Raw genomic sequence first — 19,000 nt, forward strand, 5'->3', positions numbered from 1 at the left:
GCTTAATTTTTTTGGTTTAATATAGCTCATAAACCCTTCCTAACTTGCTTGAATAATTTATAGCCATTATCTGAGGAATGAAGGATGGAGTTTTCAGAGTGATTTGTCTAGTGCTGCATCCTCAGAGCATGCAGTATTAAGTATTTTAGGAACTTTGTAAGCTAAGCTGCCGTATTTGTTACTGAACTTCCTCCAGGCACAACTACCTACAAGTGCAAGTTTTTGTACATAAAACTACTGGCCAGAGAATCAACAGGTCACCCCACCTACAGTGTAAAACTACTCCAGAAAACATAGGATAAGCCTAAGGAAAGCTGCCTTAGAAACTATACTCTGTTGTCCTCCTTAACAATAGTCTCCTCTACCTTTGCTGCCTCTTCCCAGTTCCCTGGAGATCTTGGTCCTTTCTGTTCTGGTCCAGATATTTTTCCAGAAAGGGACAGCTTTCAAAGTTCAGTTATCTGTAAAGTAGATGGTGGCAGTAGAAGTGCATGGCATAAACAGATAAGTGTGATTTACGTGTCACCACTGGAATCTCATTGTACTGAAGCTGGGATGGCAGCCAACCTGTGGGTATATAATATTATTTCTATCCTTCTTGGTGGCACAACTTGGCCTGGCCTTGGTGGAAGGAATGTGATGGGCTTTTCTTCACCATGGCTTGATGCCAGCTGCTGAAGCCTACCCATTTTCCCACTGTAGTGCCTGGCTGCTTGGCAGCTGTTTCACTGGCCTGTGCTCTCTGCTCCTGCTCTTTCTTTATTATATTTACATACTGCTTGCAATTTTAAACAGAGCCTTGATGTGTAGTGACTATCATTTAATATTTATTCACACAGTGTTCAGCACAATTACCGATGCAGGGAACAAATGAGGTTGATGTAATTCAAGTAAATAATCATAGAACAAATACTGAAAAGTGAAAAAAAAAGGGCATTTGTAGAAATATTTAGCTTCATGTACACTGTGTAACCTCTGTTTCAGGTCTGTGTCAGCCTATGACTTTAGTGCTTGCATTAACTGCCTATCCCATCTTGCTTGGAGTACAGTGACTGACTGTACTCTATACCCATACTGCAAAAAAAACCCCAACAAACAAACAAACAAAATAACCCCACAAGAGTCCTCTGGCTGCTTTAGATCAGAGAGCAGCTTGCCAAGTCTAGGTTCTTTTGACAAATATTTTGTCAACAGTGAGCTAATGAAGGTGTTTATTCACTTGATAACTTTTTTGCAAATGTTTGATTAAAGGCCACTGGCTGTGCAGCACACTGGCTGTGCAGCACACTGGTTGTGCAGCACAGAAGATGAAACTAAACAAACATGGCTGAGTTTCCAGTGGGTAAGAAAAATGCTGGACACTCATGAACCTGGAAAAGGGAAAGGACCCAGGAAAATCTGCTTCTTTTTATTTGAGCTTAACTGCTGGAGCTGCAACTTCTCCAGCAAGAACTCCTCTTTGCACAATGTTATTTCAGAGACCTGTGATATTATTATTATTATTTTTAATCTAATTCTATCATTCTCCAATTGCAACTTTCCCTAGGATGGTTGCACTGGCAAAACCCCTCAATCCACAAGTGATGGAGAGAAAGATAAGCTCTTTTGCTAACCCAGCTGACCTAATTGAAGGGAAGAGGGGAGAAAATAGTTGTCATGTGGTAACAGAAGTAACTGTGTTGTTGGAGGTTTTCAACACCAAACTAGATAAACTCTGAATAATTTGGTCTGAATTCACTGTTGATGGTGCTTTGAATGGGAGGCTGGACTTGAAACCTCATGGTATCCTGTCTAGCATAAATGGCTTTATGAGTACTGTGCATCAAGCTTACTGGCTGGTGCTAGACTAATTTGTTAAGCTGTGCCAAGGAGTTGCTTCTTCATAGAGGGAGGGGATAAAAGGAAGTAATTAACCAAATTCTTTTAATTTGTGTAGAAAAGATATAAATGTCTCTCACCTATGTTGCACGCTTTGCCATGGACCAGTAGTTCCTTCAAGTTTTATTGACCTCATAGAGCAAATTATTTCCTTGTTATTTGATGACTTTTCTGTTTCATTATGGAGTCATTCAAATACAGCAGATTTAACTCTTACTACTAGCTGCATTGCAAATTTTAGACCAAGTGCTTCAGGAAGGTTCAGTTAACAAGAACTGGGATTATAAAAGTATCTAATTAATTTGCATATACACTATGGATACTTTCCAGATACTGCCTTTGATTAACTTCTAAGTGCCAAGTACACGTACAAATAAATAAGGCTGGATTTTGTCATAGCGCCTGAGATTGACTGGAACTTTGCCCTAGGAATACATCCACTTAAGTCTGCTGGACTACTCAAGCAAGATAAAAAACACCACAAAGAAGACTGAAAGTGGCAGAATTTGGCCTGAATTTACCTAAATATGTAGGCTGTCTGTGTGTACATACAGGGAATTTTGCTCTTTCAACAGAATTACTTTGTATTATTAGATTTTAATGAAAACAGATGGACAAAAAACTATCAGTTGCTTAGCTCTGCTCCATGCAATATTGTTTGACAGCAGAGCTGATGGCTTTACATCCAACAAGTGAATGTCCAGCGTTTCAGGTAGCAGAGGAACTAGTAGCAGGCCATTGAAAGACTCATGCCAACACCTCTTGTGGAATGCAGCAATGCTGGACCCTGGGTGCTATCAGCCAGAGCATGAACATGCAGGACAGATACAGGCAGGCTGCTGGATAGTGACCAAGTACCCTGTGACAGCAGGCATAATTCTGCTCTCCTCACAGTAAGCTGAAACCTACTCTGAATCTCTGGTGAAGCTATTGACTAAGAGAAATCTTTATTGATAAGTTCTGAATGGAATGGCTTCCAAGTTTACATTTTTGCCTACTGTGAGCAGGTAGAAGGGAAAAAATCCCCACATTTCTGATTTTCAAAAATATTCCATAGTATTGGCAATTTGGTGTGGCACTAGGTTGGCCATGGCAAATTTTGAGACTCTGTGGTTTGAAATGTGGCAACAGGACAGTTTCTCAGTGAAAGATTTCTATGCTTCAAATACTTTTAGTTGACAAGACTGATCTTTAATCTCATTCTTGAAAAAAAAGACTGGTTCTGGATGTTATTTACCAAAAAGAGGAAGACACTTGAGTGGAAGATTGAAAATGAAACAATTCAAATACAGGCAAGTTACAGGTAATTGAAAATATATTTGCAGCAAGGCATAGAAGATGACCTCAGTGCTCAACAGATGATAACTCTGCCATCTAAAACGAGCAAATGTACCACAGGATGGTATGGCATTTCATATGATGGTCTTTTTCCATTGTGTTGTTTTTTTTTTTAGGGTGAAGAAGGTCCACCTGGTTTTCCTGGTCTGAAAGGGGATAAGGGAGAAAAAGTAAGTCTGAGTCATAATTATACAGTAAAGAGTTAAATTTGAACTATTGTGGAAGGCTAATGAATACAGGCCACCTTTTAAGTCTTTTGTTTTACCTCTGTATTGTTTGTGATTACAAAGTACTAAGAAAAAGGAGTCTGTTCTGTTGTACTATTTTCCAGCAAGGTTCACCTTAAAACCTTGAAACCTATTGAAAATACTCAGCCATATTTCACAAATCTCAAGAGCGTGACTTGGTCTAAACTTTGTAAAGCTTCAAAACATAGTAGAAGAGTGAAACATAATAGGAACTCAGTGCTAGTGCTCCACATACAGAGACACCAGTGTTTCTTCAGTATGACACATGGAAAGTCAAAGATTATTAAACCCTTTATTGCACTGAACATAACTTCTGGACTGAGATCTTCTTTATCTGTTTGTCAACATCTTATACAAAAAAACCCCACAACCTTAAACAATTGACCCTGCTGTAAGCTTGCTCTATCAACTTGTACTTACTTCAGTCACATTTTTCAGATATGCCCTAAATGACTTTAACAGAAGGGAATGTAAACTTTCTCCATCTTTTCTAAAACAGTAAATGTTTGGGACTGCAAGGTGAGTTTACCCTCCAAGTGATGCACAGCAAGCCAGAGATTAGTCTAATCAGAGCCCAGAGCAACATTTTGCAATACATATATCTGTTTCTCATTTGAGCCTTTATTCACAGTGCACTTGAATAGAAACTGCTGGAAATAAAAATACTGAGCCACTTCCTTACCATGCACATTTGACTTTCCTATTGTGTGTCTATCTCTTTCCGTTCGTTCTTTAAATTGCCAGCTGCATGCAGCAAAAGTGCCTTTTCTCTGTTTGTTGCAGTCACTGTTAGCTGTGGTGCTGCCAAGCTCAACATATTTAAGTCTCAGTTGTCCTGATGCATAAGATTTAAAAAGTGCTGTCTAGTTTTCTGTTCCTCTGTTTTCTGTGGCTTTGCATGTTCACAGCTCTGAGACTCTCTTCCTGGCTGCCAGGGTAGTTTCTGAGGGCTGTTTGAGTTTTGCATACTTCTTTTCTGTTTACTTTTAAGCTTGTTACTTACATACATTATAGGTATGCCTAGAGGCCTCTGAGCTTTGGGATGGATGCCGTACAACCAAGGAGTAAGAGAAAAAACAAAAAAGAATTAAGAAAAAGTGGTATTCAGTCACAAAACAGCACATTTTTTGAGACAACGGAATGATAGGCTGAGAGGAGATGATATTAAGGTGACTCAATTCTTACATGTCTAATTAGCTGCAGATATATTAATCTATTCTTAAATGAGTTAAGTGGCCAAGAGTGCCTAGTTTCTCATTAACAGCTCATCAGTTGGCCATAGTGTGTTAATGTCAGCAGCCACTCCTCTAGAGACTGTAAATAATAAATGTTTGTGTTGAAATGATTCTTCTCATTCCTTATTCTTGCCTTAAGGTGTTACTCTCGTCCTTGTACATCCAATGGGTGTTAATATTCTGATGATGAGAATTCTGTTGTTGTTGCAGGGGTCCCTGGGCTCACCTGGCCCCCCTGGGAAGGATGGAGCAAAAGGAGAAGCTGTAAGCCTTTTTGTTCCTCCCGTATAATCCTTGCCTTTCAGTGCAAGGCAGGCAGTGGAAATCAATCTGTATTGAGTAGAACATGTCTTGGGGATTTGTACGGCCATTTTAGGAGCAGTAGAAATAAATGGCGGGAGGTTAATAGCCTCAGCACTCTGCCTCTCATGTTTGCAGCAATGGCAGGAGTTGTATGGATTAGCCATCCTGAGAGCTCCTGAGGCAGCTCTGTTATTATTCATTAAGATGGGAAAGGGGACAGTCATGGCAGCCTGTGGTTTGGGACTCACTACTGTGGCTGTGTTGGTTAATAGCTGCAGATGCAGAGCTTGGCTATTTGTTTTAAGTCTGGCAAAGAGTCATAGGCTAGCGGAGATGGCAGGGGGTGCAGGGAACTATCCTGTGCTTGCACAACAGACAGAGTGAGAGAAATGGGTGTGTCACACAGAAGAAGGACCTGAACTCCTCTTGTGTACTGCTAAAAGCAGAGGAGAAGCCAGGTAAGCTCAATGAAGGATGAAGCGTACTAAATACTGCCTTTAAAGAGGACTACAGTTGAGGCATAAAACCAAAACATGTTTTCCAGACACTGGACATTTATCATCATTTACTGTTCCTTTGTGGCAGTCATTTGGTAACAACTGTAGGAACTTGGGGAAAGGGCTTATTGGAAGGTTAGGCAAATGCAAAAGTAGTGGTACATAGCAGAAAAGATCTTTTTTTCCCTATTGCATCCTGTTTCTGTATTGTGCCACATCCTAATTCAGAAAAAAACTGTGACAATTTGCCAATTGAGCTTCTAGAACTGATGAACTTCATCATGTCACACATGACAGTGACAGATTGGGTAGTGACATACTTGGACTTGCAGAGTTTTTGCAGGAATTGTCTATTACACTTCAAGGTGACTCTTCAAGATCAAATGCATTATTTTATCTTCAGGGAATCATGATTGCAGATTGTAGTTGGTGCAAGCTGTCCACAACATAGGGAACTCAATTCATGCTACTTGGGTGGTGGTTTTGAAGACCAAGTGAATAGCTGTTTCAGTTTTTGGCTTGTCTCTTTCTGCTTTCATTTTTAATGAAGAAAGCACACTACAAACTTTCACATCTCCGGGTAGTGATACTCAGGACTGTAAATACTGAACAGAGCTTCCATTTCTAAAGCTGTATGTGTGACTGTTTTGAGCTATACTAGCCTTTATAGAGAAGAGGTTTGCATTTACCACTGATATTGCTGTCATTTCCAGGGTAAACCAGGACAGCCAGGAGCATTTGGACTGCCTGGGCCAGCAGGTCCAAAGGTAAGCTTTCCACATCTTTATATGGACAGGTTTGTGGTTTGGGTATTTTGGTGGGTGGTGGGTTTTTTGTTTGTTTGTTTGGGTTTTTGTTGTTGTAGTGTTTGTTTAGTTTTGTTTTGATTTCCCCACTCACTTTTTGTATCTGTGAATTGCCTGAATTACTTTTTGCTTATGACTTTCAATATTCTCACTGGTGGCTAAAGAAACTCAAAATGCTCATTTTCATCACGAGTCTGCTGAGTTATCATCAGTCAGGCAAGGCATGTAAAAAGAAAGAAATATTTTTTGCTCAAACAATAGCATAGAGGCAGAAGGTGAAAAGAACATGTTTTGGAGCCATATAAGCCTCGTGTCAAATCTTCAGTAAGTCTTCCCAGCTCTCACAAAGGCATTGGTGAGAATTGTTATCCCTACCCTGTGACCAGGGGGAAAACATCTGACAGATCCTAGCCTGGATGCTTCTGCCTGTTTTGGGAGCTTTGGTTTTGCAGCAGCAGACAGTGGCTGAGTGACACAGAATGTGAGCCAATGCTTGTATCACCAAGTTTGCTTCAAACAATATGCTTCTAAATGAGCATCTGGTGAGACTTAGCTGAACCTCAAAAATGTGCCTAAATTGTTAAGTCCTTCAATGAGCAATCCTTTACCCTCCTTTCAAAATCTCAGCTTTCCTTTCTTTGTTCCCTGGTTACTGAGGGAATAACTGCATCAGCTGGTTTCGGTCCTATTGCTATAACACGAAAAGATGGAGCTTCAAGTTTGCAAGTATGGTTTTTTTTAGGAGCATTATACACACCAATTTCATCTCAGTCTATGAAAAGTGCTGCAAGGACCACAAAGTAATTGTCCAAATTTATTTCATCTAGTTATGCTCCTACAAGGAAAGACCTTTGAGCATCACACCTTCTAGAAGACCTGTATTTGGTCATCTAAATCTCTCATGAGTTCACTGATGCCTTTGTCCTCAAATAGGAGTTAGGTACCTGAACACCATTCTAGATGCAGTGCTGATTGTCATTTAGCTCTATCTGAGAGAACACTAGGAAAGAGTTGATTTATAGATGTCCTTCTGGGTTTCTCAGCTATGGAAAGGTGCTTTCTCCAAAATGTTCTTCCCCCCCCCAGAGGAAAATGTTCATAATTTCCTGAAGTCTCATAAGGAAAATAGTAAGGGAGATAATAGTATGTCTGTGGATTAGCAGAACTCCTGGCAGCCACCCAGTGCTCTCTGCAGGAGCCTTACTGCTTGCACAAAGGGGTTGATTGTGGAAGCTGCATGGAAGCATGTTCATCAGTGGATAAATGACAGGTGTAAAGAAGGCCTAGGCTGAGCTGAGTGGAGGCACTCTGGATATCATTTTGTCCTTCAGTGGCATTTGGGAATGGATGAAATGAATTGGATTTATGCCTGCCATCTGGATCTCTGCTATCATATAAAAAATTAAATACCTAATTTCTCTCTGTCCTGCATGCTTCCTGTAGTGGCATTACAGACCAGTAGGCTGTATGATGCTCCTTGTGGTTTAAAGTTCTGCAATCCTGCTTTGCAAAGCCTTTAAAGTCAAACTAAACTGAATCATCTATGTATACCTTCAGAAGGGCTTGATCCTGCAAAATGTTCCATATTTCCTACCATAGTGGGAGCAAAGTTACATATTTCAGCCAAGTTATAAGGCAATGAGGAATAGAAGTTTAGCACTGTGGACTAGGCAGGATAGGTGCTGGTGGGACTGGACCTAAAGATGTCTGACCAGACAGTGCCAAGTGCTCCCAAGAAAGAGGTGTGTTTGGCTAACCCTTTCCTCTCAGCTACAGTGGCTAAATATAAAACAGTTGTGTGCTTTCACAGCCACTTTTTACTTCAGTGGATATGCTGGCCATATGCAATGTCCTTGAGCTGAATTCTGGTCTGAGCTATTTTAAGAAACAATCTTGTTTTTTCTGACAGAGCTTTAAAGTCTAAAACGTGAACCTACGTTCTTTACTCCTGGCTTAAAGCCCAACCACCTTGCTGGTGTGGAAGGGGGTGTGTAGAAACAGGCAGAGGTAGAGCCATCAGGAAGGTCACATCTCCAATTACTGTTGTAATGATTTTTAATTATTTTGTCTTTTGTCAGATCACTTCTTGCATTTACAATCATCAGCATCAATGCGGTGGCTCAGGGCTCTGCCTATGGAGAGCTACCTTGCAGTTTTTCTGGTGGGTTGAGATGCAGTCCTTGGCTCAATCCATTTTCATTTGCACTGAGCCAAGCAAGTGCAGTGCTCACTCAACAACTGTATGTGCACCCCAGGAGATTCAGTCCCCTCTATCTACTTGGCTGAGGGATTTCCAGCCTTTTGCCTCAGTGGGAATTAGAACACTTTCTTTTAAGAAAGTGCCTTGCAGCTTTTACAGACCTTGTTAAATGTGTGAAGCTTCCAGTAGCACAGAAAAGGGTCCTGAAGACTTCTGGTTATAAAACTTTAATCCACAGAAGTACTGTAATGGATGATGAGCTCATTAGGATGCATGTATGGGTTACGGGAATGAATTGGCCTCAGTATGTCTTCTCCAGCTTTACTGATTGTTCTTAGGTCAGTATCTTGATTGTAAAAATGTGTAGGGGTTTTGGTGTTTGGTTTGGTTTTTCATAAAACTTGGTAGGTAAACTTCTTGCTGATCAAGAAGGATATATGATCATTCTGGTTATGAACTGAAAAGAAGAAAGAAGAAAAGAAGAGCTTTCAAAGTGAGTGTTGTACCTAATCAGTGTTGGAGCTTCTGGTTATAGAGTATGCCATGGTGGTTTGAGATGCCAAGAAACATCCCCAACCGTCAGTGGAGAAAGCTCCCACATAAGTATGTGGGACTTACCAGTTTAATTTAAATAGAGTAGGTGGCTTCAGAGGAAAAAGGCTGTCAGTCAGGAATCTCACTGTATACTATACCAGTGAAACAAAGCTTGACTTTTTGAGATCAGGCACTTTTAGCCTGTAAAATCCTGCAGCAAATACTCAACCTTTTCCATCTTTTTTTTTCCTGTATCTTAAATAAAGGTTAAAGAGATTTTTTGTGGCTGTCTTTGCTATGGCACTGACATAGCTACAGCATTCCCATCTGAACTGACAGTTATCTACACTTGATAGGAAAAGCAGAGGGACAGAGGGAAAAATATTCATCTGAAATATAAAATATTAGGTAAGAGTTACATTTCTGACAGATTTCTACTTCTTCTTTTTTTTCCTTCAGCTGTCAAAGGTCTTGCACTTCTCTGGTTTGTCAGACATGATCTCAGCACAGCCCTTGAGGGGAGTTGGCAAGCCTTCTCATCCAGGCAAACCTAGTTTCTCTAGCTATAACTTTTGCTGAGTGTTATAACCATGTTTTATGTAACAGTATTATGTTGGACTTCAGTAATTTGGACAACTTTTATCAGGCCTCTCTTTCTGTAGGGGCTTTGCCTGTATTTGATAGTGGTATTTTTGTGTAGACTGAAGGGAGAGGTTTAAGTGCATGCCTGCTGCTCTCCTTCTGCCATTAGAGAACCTGAACTGCTTCGTGACCTTGCAGAGGTCCTGAGGTGCCTTATATTAGAATAGAATTAACCAGGTTGGAAAAGACCTTTGAGATCATCGAGTCCAGCCTATCATCCAACACTATCTAATCAACTAAACCATGGCACCAAGCACCCCACCAGTCTCTTCCTAAACAGCTCCAGTGATGGTGACTCCACTACCTCCCTGGGTTGTCCATTCCAATGGCCAATCTGTGAAGAACTTCTTCCCAACATCCAGCCTAAACCTCCCCTGGTGCAGCTTGAGACTGTGTCCTCTTGTTCTGTCACAGGGAGATTCCAGAGCCACCTTTACTTGTGGTTAAACCCAGCTCTTGTTCACCTGTTTGTGAATCTTACTCACAACCTCTGAGTTTGTCATACAGTTTCCTTCCATATAAGTCCAGCCACTTTTACAGCTGGGCTGATAAACTTAACACAAGCTTCAAGGCACAGCTTCATCCACTTTACGAAGTCAAGTCCTCCCTGGCAGAGGGAGGGGACAGTTCTGGCAATACATAGTTGGTGAAACACTAGCCAAGTACAGTCCATTCAGCTTGCCAGGTCTGTGCTTAATGACTGCTCCAAATGAGATTGTCCCTTGGGCCAAGGCAAGTGTAAACAGTTGTGTGACATGACCAATGGACCAACATCCTGAGCACTTCCACTGGTCCAAAGAAGCCTCAGTTCTGTTTGTAATTCATTGCAAACACAATGGTTTTTAAAATGTATTATTTTTTAATAAGATGTATCTAGTAATATGAAATAGAGAAAAGATAAAAAAATAAAATCTTGACCTGTTTTGAAGCCTTATCCACTCCAACTACCCAGTGCAGGAGTTAACCAGAAGGGGAAGTCTGGGGTTAGGAAAGTGAGATAGAGTAATTAAATAGGTTATGCAAGATGCATGTCACCTTGTCAGGTCCAGGCTGTCTTCATAGGATGGCTCTGAAGGCTGAGCCTGTTGTGTTGAGGATCCAGACCATTTGTAGGCATTATAAGGCATGTAGAAATCACAGTGTTAGTGCTCTTCATCTGAGTTTACTTTTGCCAGGAAAAGAATGTGCCACAAAATGAAGGACTGCTGAAAGGCACCTGATCCTCATTCATTTTTCCCACTTATGCTGAAAATAAATACTGCAGAACATAGTTCTGATCTGTTTCTTTCAACTTACTCTTCAAAATTACAATACCTTGAAGTCTGTTGCTCATTTATGCTGGTGTATAGCCTTCCCTGTAGTGTCTGACCACTGTATACCTGTACTTTGTTTCACCAACACTGTGCTCAGGATCCAGGACACAGCTCTGTACACAACAGGCAGGCAACAAATGAAACCGCCACAATTTCAGCAATAGCCTGTAGAAGAACTTGCATGGGACAGTTTGGAGAGCAAGGCTGACAGCTGAAGAGTAAAATGTTATAGTATCTGAGTGGTGGTGACAGAGAAAACTGGGGTGATTGCATTTTGGATAAGTGGCTGGAGAGTCAGACACTGCTCTGTGTACTAGTGCTGAGAGAGTTGGAAAGCCTTAACTACCCGCTGTGAGCCCAGGAGTGTAGCTTACATTTCTGAATAATTGGTTTTATATTCTTCATCTTTCATGTGAAACAGTTTTTCAATTCTTTGCCAGGGATCCGAGGGGAAACAGGGTCCTCCAGGAATTAAAGGCTATGTAGGTGCACCGGTAAGTCGTGGCTTTTGTTGCATGTTTAAAACTCAGGAAACTTTCTCTACATTTTTAGTATGTTCTGCCTACCCATCTTTCTTTTTTTCCTTTCTTTCTTTTCCTTCCTTCCTTCCTTCCTTCCTTCCTTCCTTCCTTCCTTCCTTCCTTCCTTCCTTCCTTCCTTCCTTCCTTCCTTCCTTCCTTCCTTCCTTCCTTCCTTCCTTCCTTCCTTCCTTCCTTCCTTCCTTCCTTCCTTCCTTCCTTCCTTCCTTCCTTCCTTCCTTCCTTCCTTCCTTCCTTCCTTCCTTCCTTCCTTCCTTCCTTCCTTCCTTCCTTCCTTCCTTCCTTCCTTCCTTCCTTCCTTCCTCCCTCCCTCCCTCCCTCCCTCCCTCCCTCCCTCCCTTCCTTCCTTCCTTCCTTCCTTCCTTCCTTCCTTCCTTCCTTCCTTCCTTCCTTCCTTCCTTCCTTCCTTCCTTTCCTTTCTTTCTCTTTCTTTCTTTCTTTCTTTCTTTCTTTCTTTCTTTCTTTCTTTCTTTCTTTCTTTCTTTCTTTCTTTCTTTCTTTCTTTCTTTCTTTCTTTCTTTCTTTCTTTCTTTCTTTCTTTCTTTCTTTCTTTCTTTCTTTCTTTCTTTCTTTCTTGCCTTCTTTCTTTCTTTCTTGCCTTCTTTCTTTCTGTTTTAAAATTAAGCAGTATAGATATGTCTGACCACTTACCAGCAGTGTCCAAATGGTGACAATTTCTTGACTTTGTTGAGTTTCTTCTGATGTCTTTAAAATGGCCTGTAGCCAGCAGAGAGATGTCAGTAGATACAACTTGATTACTAAGATAACAGCTGGTGATTTTGTGATGCCCTCACTGTAATGTAATTTCTTTGATTTCTGTTGACACACCATTTATATGGTGCTCAAAAACTTCATCATAACACCACCCAACCACCCCCCAACACCTCACCCCCCCAGCAAGTTTCCAATCAAATTTTCAAAACTGTCAGGGCTCAGGGGACAAACCTGCCCAGAATAAACAGAGAGCAAGACCAAAATAAATCAGATGCTGTCAAGTTAGCATCTCTCTCCTGTGGTCTCACCTTGGTCATTATGGAGGCAGCCTTTAAGCTGATGTTGTAAAGACTGATCGGATTTTCTGAGGTTTAATGACCTGACCATACATCGGTGCATTTTAGTGGCACACCAGATGTGCCTATGCACTAAAAGGTTTCCCTGTGCCAGCTGAGGACATGCTTATAACCCACTAAAAGAGGCCCTATGTTTTTGGAAGAGTTTGGACACTTTTGTCTTTGCCCAAGTGCACACTGTTTCCCTGTATGATCTGAGGCTGAGTTGTATTAGGCTTGAAGACAATTAAACTAATTTAGGAGTGGCATTACTTTCCCACACGATAGGCTCATGAAATATGAACAAAATAAGCAGAAAAAGCTGCTCCTTGAGTCACTTTTTTTATGTGAGAAGGAAAGCACTCGCATGTGGCACACTTTCTGAAGGTCATATCCATTTCTATCATAAGATTGTCACTTAGCTTTGGTGAGGAACAAGGCAGTTATCGTCTCCTCAGTCTACATAAGGATGCTGTATTTATTAGTGCATTAAAGGAGTCATATTTTTAAACTTTATGCAGTTTGCTTTTTGGAAACAGTGGTGTTATTACACTGCAGTGTGGGAAGCTGTGCAGGCTCAGTCTGGATTGTTAAAGATGGACAGGGCTGTGCAGTTTGCTTATGGTCAACCATGACCAGAAATCTAAATTATCCTATGGGTGAGATAAACCTAGATGTGGTTTTCAGAAGCTTGGAGGTAAGCCTCCAGTATAGTGTAAAGAAAATTGAAGTTTAAATACAAATGTGTTATGAGAATAAGAAGCATTTAAAGTTTTGGCAGTTTTACAGAAGTCATTATTGACTGTCTTTGTCTGACTGTAGCCATTAGTTGCTCTAATAAAGGTAAAACACAAGGTGCTTCCTGTGCCAAGGGAGGTGGAAACTGTTCCTGCCTATTGAGTCAATGGCCTGTATTAGTATTGCTGTCTCATCAAACTAAGCCTCAGCAAATGGTTCTGGTGTGCCTGTGAGGACATGAATTACACAGTCTGGATGAGCACTGACATTGGATTCACAGCACGAAAATGTGCTTGAGTCTCTGGGACAGGGATTATCCAGCATTTGCCAGTTCTCAGAGGTACCTGCTGTCTGCCTAGCTACTGCATCCATAATAGGCATTCTTGCTTGTTTATGTAATAGGTTTTTTTTTCCATCAGTATTGTCCTCTACCTAAGTCCTCAGTGTTTACAAGCAACATGAAAAATGCAGAGCACTGGTTGTTTTCCAGACCATCTGCAGCTGGGGTGAGTTCCCTGTCCCTCCACACTGCTCTTGGCAGGAGGGTGATGTATCTGTGAGCAATATAATGTTACAAACGTTCTCGAGCCCACAGGTCATGCCTGCCCTGTGAATCTGCTTACACCGTGCCCGTGGCCAACTTTGAGGACTGGCAACATCAAAAATGTCCTTGAAGTTCACTTGAATAGGTTGTGCAATCATGCACAATGCTTTGGTGAGCAATTAGAAAACTGTCTCTCTGCTTGGACTAAGCTTTATAATCTCTTTCTCTTTTTTAGGGTCTGCAAGGAGAAAGAGGAGAAAAGGGAACACGAGGAGACAAGGTATTCCATTCCTGCTGCATGTCAGGAAAAGCCAGGCTGCTCTTTGCCTTTGCTCCTGATGATGGAGTTTCCTCACTGCATTGCACCTCCCACTATTGTCTGGGAATTACTTCCATGGGAGAGCAGGAGGCCTTTATGAATTTATGCTTTCTACCAAGCACAGATTGAGGGAATTCTTGTCTGTGTGTAACTGGGGACAGAGGAGAGAGAGGAGGGATAGGTTGCCTCTGAGGAGATGTAGCATATTGTCCACACTGCGTGGGAGTTGTGGATGACCACTGACTGCTGCTGACCATGTCTGCATCCAGCATTTCCCCATTTCACTGCAGTTGCTCAGGTTATTCCAGTTTCTATGTTTCTGCCATTTCCCATTACCATAAGCTCAATCTTTAATGAATACCAGGCAGTTTATCTGTTAAAGGCTTCATGCAACTGATGCTGTTTCCCACTTCTCTGCCATTTTACACAGCACAGAACTCCCTGGTTCACTAAAGAGACCAAGTACCTGTTATACCTGTAATAAGCACTGCTTGTCATGTTCAGGGACACCTCAGATATGTCCACACTTCTGCTGCAGACTTGTGAAGTGCCTTTAAAATTTCCTTTTCCTGCCCCTGTCAGGAGAAGCAGGTACCAGCTCATTCCTGCCCTGACAAGCAGTGGAAGATGGGGCATTCCTAGGCTCAGATGGACCCAAGTCACCTTTTTTCTTACGCAGGCAAAACAGGCAGCATGGCCTGTCTTGCAGCCCTGAGCAATGCCTTGTCTTGTTTATGTCTCCAGCTGGTCCTGAAAGATGAATACATTGGTGTTTGTCCAGCAGCTTTGCCTGTGTTCAGGCTGCCTTTAGTCATGTCTGCCTGTATGTGTTTGTGCAAAGGAGGGAGTTAATTAGCTTGCTCAAATGGCCCTGTTCCTATTTCTTGCTCTCCATCTCCATCTGGAGAAGAAACTGAGATTTATACAACGCTTTTGCCTACTGGGAAAAATGATCAATGAACCCTTAGGGTGAGATACTTTGCTTTGCTTTACCATGTGTTAAGGGGTCCATTCCCAGTGTCCATTTTGTGGTTTATGATGAAGTAGCCATGACCATGACTTGATGCCATGGTCTAGTAGTCATGAGATCTTGGGTGACAGGTTGGACTTGATGATCTTTGAGGTCTTTTCCAACCTTCTTGATTCTATGATTCTATGTTTTGTATTATCCATCCTCACTGCTGCAGCTAGAGGAAAAGGCTGAATTGTACTTTATCTTCCTTATACTTTTGCCTCAGCCCTTTGCAGGACTGGTTTAGTGTGTTGTGTCTAGCTAGTGCCTCCACTACTTTTCCAGAGGCAAAGTTGTTTAATCTGTTGGAATATTTGGCTCCCGGAAGAAAATCTATCTTTCTGACATCACTATGATGGGAGAGCAAGCTGTGTGTGGGCAGGCAGCAGACTAAGCTAGAGGAAGATTAAAGTGAGGGAGAAATGAATTAAGTTTTGGTCCATTAAAAGGATATGTGCAATTAGAGCTATCTCTTTTTTCTTCTGATTTTTTTCATTGGTTTTCCCCCCCCCCCCCCCCCCCATGAAGCAGACAGATCTCTGCTGCAGCAATTGTACTTTGACATTTTCCAGGCTTTAACGGTGGCCTCAGAGCACCCACTGCCATTACTTTAACATCTACCCGTCAGTAGCACTGTGAAAACAGTGGGCGTAAATTCAGTGGGCCAAATATTTTTTTGTCTGCTCTTCAGTCTGTAACTTGAACGCTGACACCTACGCAACCTGTGCTGCTTTGTGCCTGAGGAGAGAGCAGTGTTTATTGCATCAGATGAGAGCACTACTGCATGCACTGAATATTGGCCTGCTGAAAGGGACCCCTAGCATCACAAAAAGGCTAAATATCCCATGGTATGTCTTGCTGCTATATTCTTGCATCCTGGGACCTCAGGCACAAATATTGAGGTTTCCACAGTGAGATTCCCACATCCAGCAGTGTAGGTTATGCATGAACTTCAGGAGAACCACTGCACAATCTGAGTGATACCTCATGTCCTTGGGCATCCTGTGGACTCATTGTAGACCCCAGGGGAGTCTCTGCAGAGATAAGCATGTGGCACCTCCCTGCCAACATAAGCCAAATGTGATACTTGACATGTTAGTTTAGGTGGGGCATTGTTTTTCTGGTGTATTGCAGAAGACCTTGTGTAAGCATGACTGGTTTGCTGTTGCCAGGTCCCTCTGGACAGTGGGTTTGTTCTCCATCAATCTTTCCCAGGGCCCTGCGGATTCTTGGGGAATCATTTTTCCAACAAGCCATTACAGTTCCTAACTGGTAAAGGTTCTGCGGAATTGAGTTTTCTCTCAGTTGTTTACAGCTTGTCACCATTTTGTTCCACTGGTTAAAAGCAGAAACTCCAGTAGAACACTCGAGAGGGAAATAGTCTTAAAATTAAAAGCTGATAGCAAAACATTTTTGTGTTTGTTCTTTCTTTTGGGAAAAAAAGACCCCTTGCTGTAGGTAGCCTTTTTTTTTAAGAATGGGAAAAAAGGTATTGTTAATGACAGATTTTTTTTTTTTTCTGAGGAAAAAACTGAAAGCACAATAATTTGCAGTGTTTTCAAACTGCTTTATTGTACACATTTGTATAAATAACACATTTGCCTTTCCCAACCCCCACTACTAGCAGTAAGAACACTGACACTTTTCTGTTTTGGCAGCTGAAACAGCATGTGTGAAGTACTCATTGCTGCAGTGTATTGATGTTAAAAATTCTCTTGAGAGTACACTGCACATTGTGTCAGCGATCCACCAGACTGTTGCTTACTGAAAGTCTGAAATCTAGGATATTGGAGTTCAATTAGTGCAAAGGAAACCTCAGCAATGCCTCCAGGAGGATCTGCTCCATGATCTAACTGGGCACAGAGGTGAGACTGACAGGCCTATAGTTCCCTGGTCATCCTTCTTTCCCTTTTTGAAAATGGGGATTATGTTTCCCCTTTTCCAGTCAGTGGGGACCTCCCTGGACTGCCATGAATTTTGGAATATGATGGAGAGCAGTTTAGCAACCTCATCCCCAGTTCCCTCAGCAGCCGTGGGTGTATTCCATTTGGTCCCATGGACTTGAACGCTTTCAGGTTCTTCAGATGGTCACAAACCTGATCTTTACTCAGAATGGGCAGTTCCTTCTTCCAGTCCTTGCCATTATCTTCCATTATTCTGGGAGTGCAGCTGGAGCCCTTGCCAGTGAATATTGAGGTAAAGAAGTCATTGAGAGCCTCAGCCTTCTCCATGTCACTTGTCACCAGTTCACCTGTTTCCTGGCTAGATTTAATTCTAACTGAGCTTTAGGTTTTCTAACCAGGTCTCTTGCTGCTCAGGCAGCTTCCCCCATTCTAGCTGTCCTTTCTTGCACTCCTTGTAGACTTTCTTTTTGTGTGACAGTGTGTCCAGGAGCTCCTTGCTCATCCAGGCAGGTCTCCTAGCATTCTTTCCTGCTGTTATAAGACTTACTGACTTTCTAAAGGGAAAAAAAAAAAAAAAGAAAGAAATACATTGATTTGCAACTCTATTTCTAACACGCTGAATCAATGTAGTTTTCAAAAGGGACTAATTAAATCCCATGCTGTAAGTGTGGGTTTGCAGATAATAACAGAGGTCAAACGGGCACCCTGTGGGATAGAATTAAAATGTCTGAAAATAAGTATTTTGCTTTCATTTCTTGTGCTGGTCAAATTTGTTTTTACATGAACACTTACTTTAACAGTAGCAATGTGTGTGTGAATAATTTAGATTCAGCTATGTATGCAGAATCCAAGCAAAATCAGTGTTTAACATTACAGAGGTTTAAGCAATTTACAGAGTATGAGAAAGTCTCTATTTCAAAGAGTTTTAAACTGCAGAGTCTGGAATGGACTAGTTCCACTGTCTGTAAGAAAGAAGTGAAGTTCAGCAGGAGTATGTCATTGATCTAGTCATCGAATCTATCCCTTGATAGTGATCATAAAATATAGAATATGTTAAGCTTGAATGTGGAAATATGGTGAAGGTCAGAATTCAAACTCATCTTGAAAACATAATCCCCCAAAGCAGAAGCTGACATTGAGAAGGAGCAGCTACAAGATGCTTCATATGTGTAAGGCAACAAATTGTGCACTGCTACAGACCGGGAGCAACTGATTAAGGAGCTCTCCTGCATAAGAGAGTTTGGAGTGAAGTAAACATTATCCTGGGATTTAATGAGAAGACTACTCTATAAAATGTGAAATAATCTTTCTGCTCATAGCTGTGTCCAGTTTCAGGCACCTAGCTACAGTGAAGATGTGGAAAAATTGGATAGTGCAAAAATGAGAGCAACAGAAGATGATCAGAGGTCTGAAAAATATGTCTATGAGGAAGAGTTGGAAGTATTGAGGTTGTTTAGACTAGAGAACTTTGAAGGGTCTGGTTAGAGGTGATTTTTTTCTTCAAATACATAAGGGGGTGTTGTAAAGATGAAGGGAACAGTCTGTTCTCTGTTGGAGGTTAGGGAAAGACTTACTAGACTGAAACTGTAGCAAGAAAAAGTCAAGTTTAGATACAGGAGGGAAAAACATATCTTCAGGTGTTAAAAATAATAGTAGAATGGATTGCCTGTGGACTCATGGACAGTCCAAATCTGTAGACATATAGGGACAAATTAATTGTTACCCTAGGTTACAGAAAGCAAAGGTGAAAAATGAAAGTTTTTGCCTAACTGTGTAAAAATGACCTATTGCAGGATTACAGATTTGTTATTTTTGCTAGAGCTATTCTGATCTGATATTCTCCAGGTGCCCTTTGTTCAGTTTGCCTGCTGATGTGGGTTCATGCAGAGGAAAGATATATG

The 19,000-nt window shown here is 41.4% G+C and overlaps 1 protein-coding gene across 1 annotated transcript in view; it reads left to right on the plus strand.

Moving 5' to 3' along the window:
• The window catches only part of COL22A1 (collagen type XXII alpha 1 chain), a 212,536-nt gene that overhangs the window by 109,559 nt on the left and 83,977 nt on the right, over positions 1 to 19,000 (plus strand). The window contains exons 13-16 of the mRNA XM_054167371.1: positions 4,910 to 4,963; positions 6,213 to 6,266; positions 11,435 to 11,488; positions 14,100 to 14,144. Coding sequence (XP_054023346.1) covers positions 4,910 to 4,963; positions 6,213 to 6,266; positions 11,435 to 11,488; positions 14,100 to 14,144 — 207 coding nt within the window. The remainder of the gene's footprint in view (positions 1 to 4,909; positions 4,964 to 6,212; positions 6,267 to 11,434; positions 11,489 to 14,099; positions 14,145 to 19,000) is intronic.

The sequence above is a fragment of the Dryobates pubescens genome, chromosome 14 (assembly GCF_014839835.1).
Source record: "Dryobates pubescens isolate bDryPub1 chromosome 14, bDryPub1.pri, whole genome shotgun sequence".
Classification (NCBI taxonomy): Eukaryota; Metazoa; Chordata; class Aves; order Piciformes; family Picidae; genus Dryobates; species Dryobates pubescens.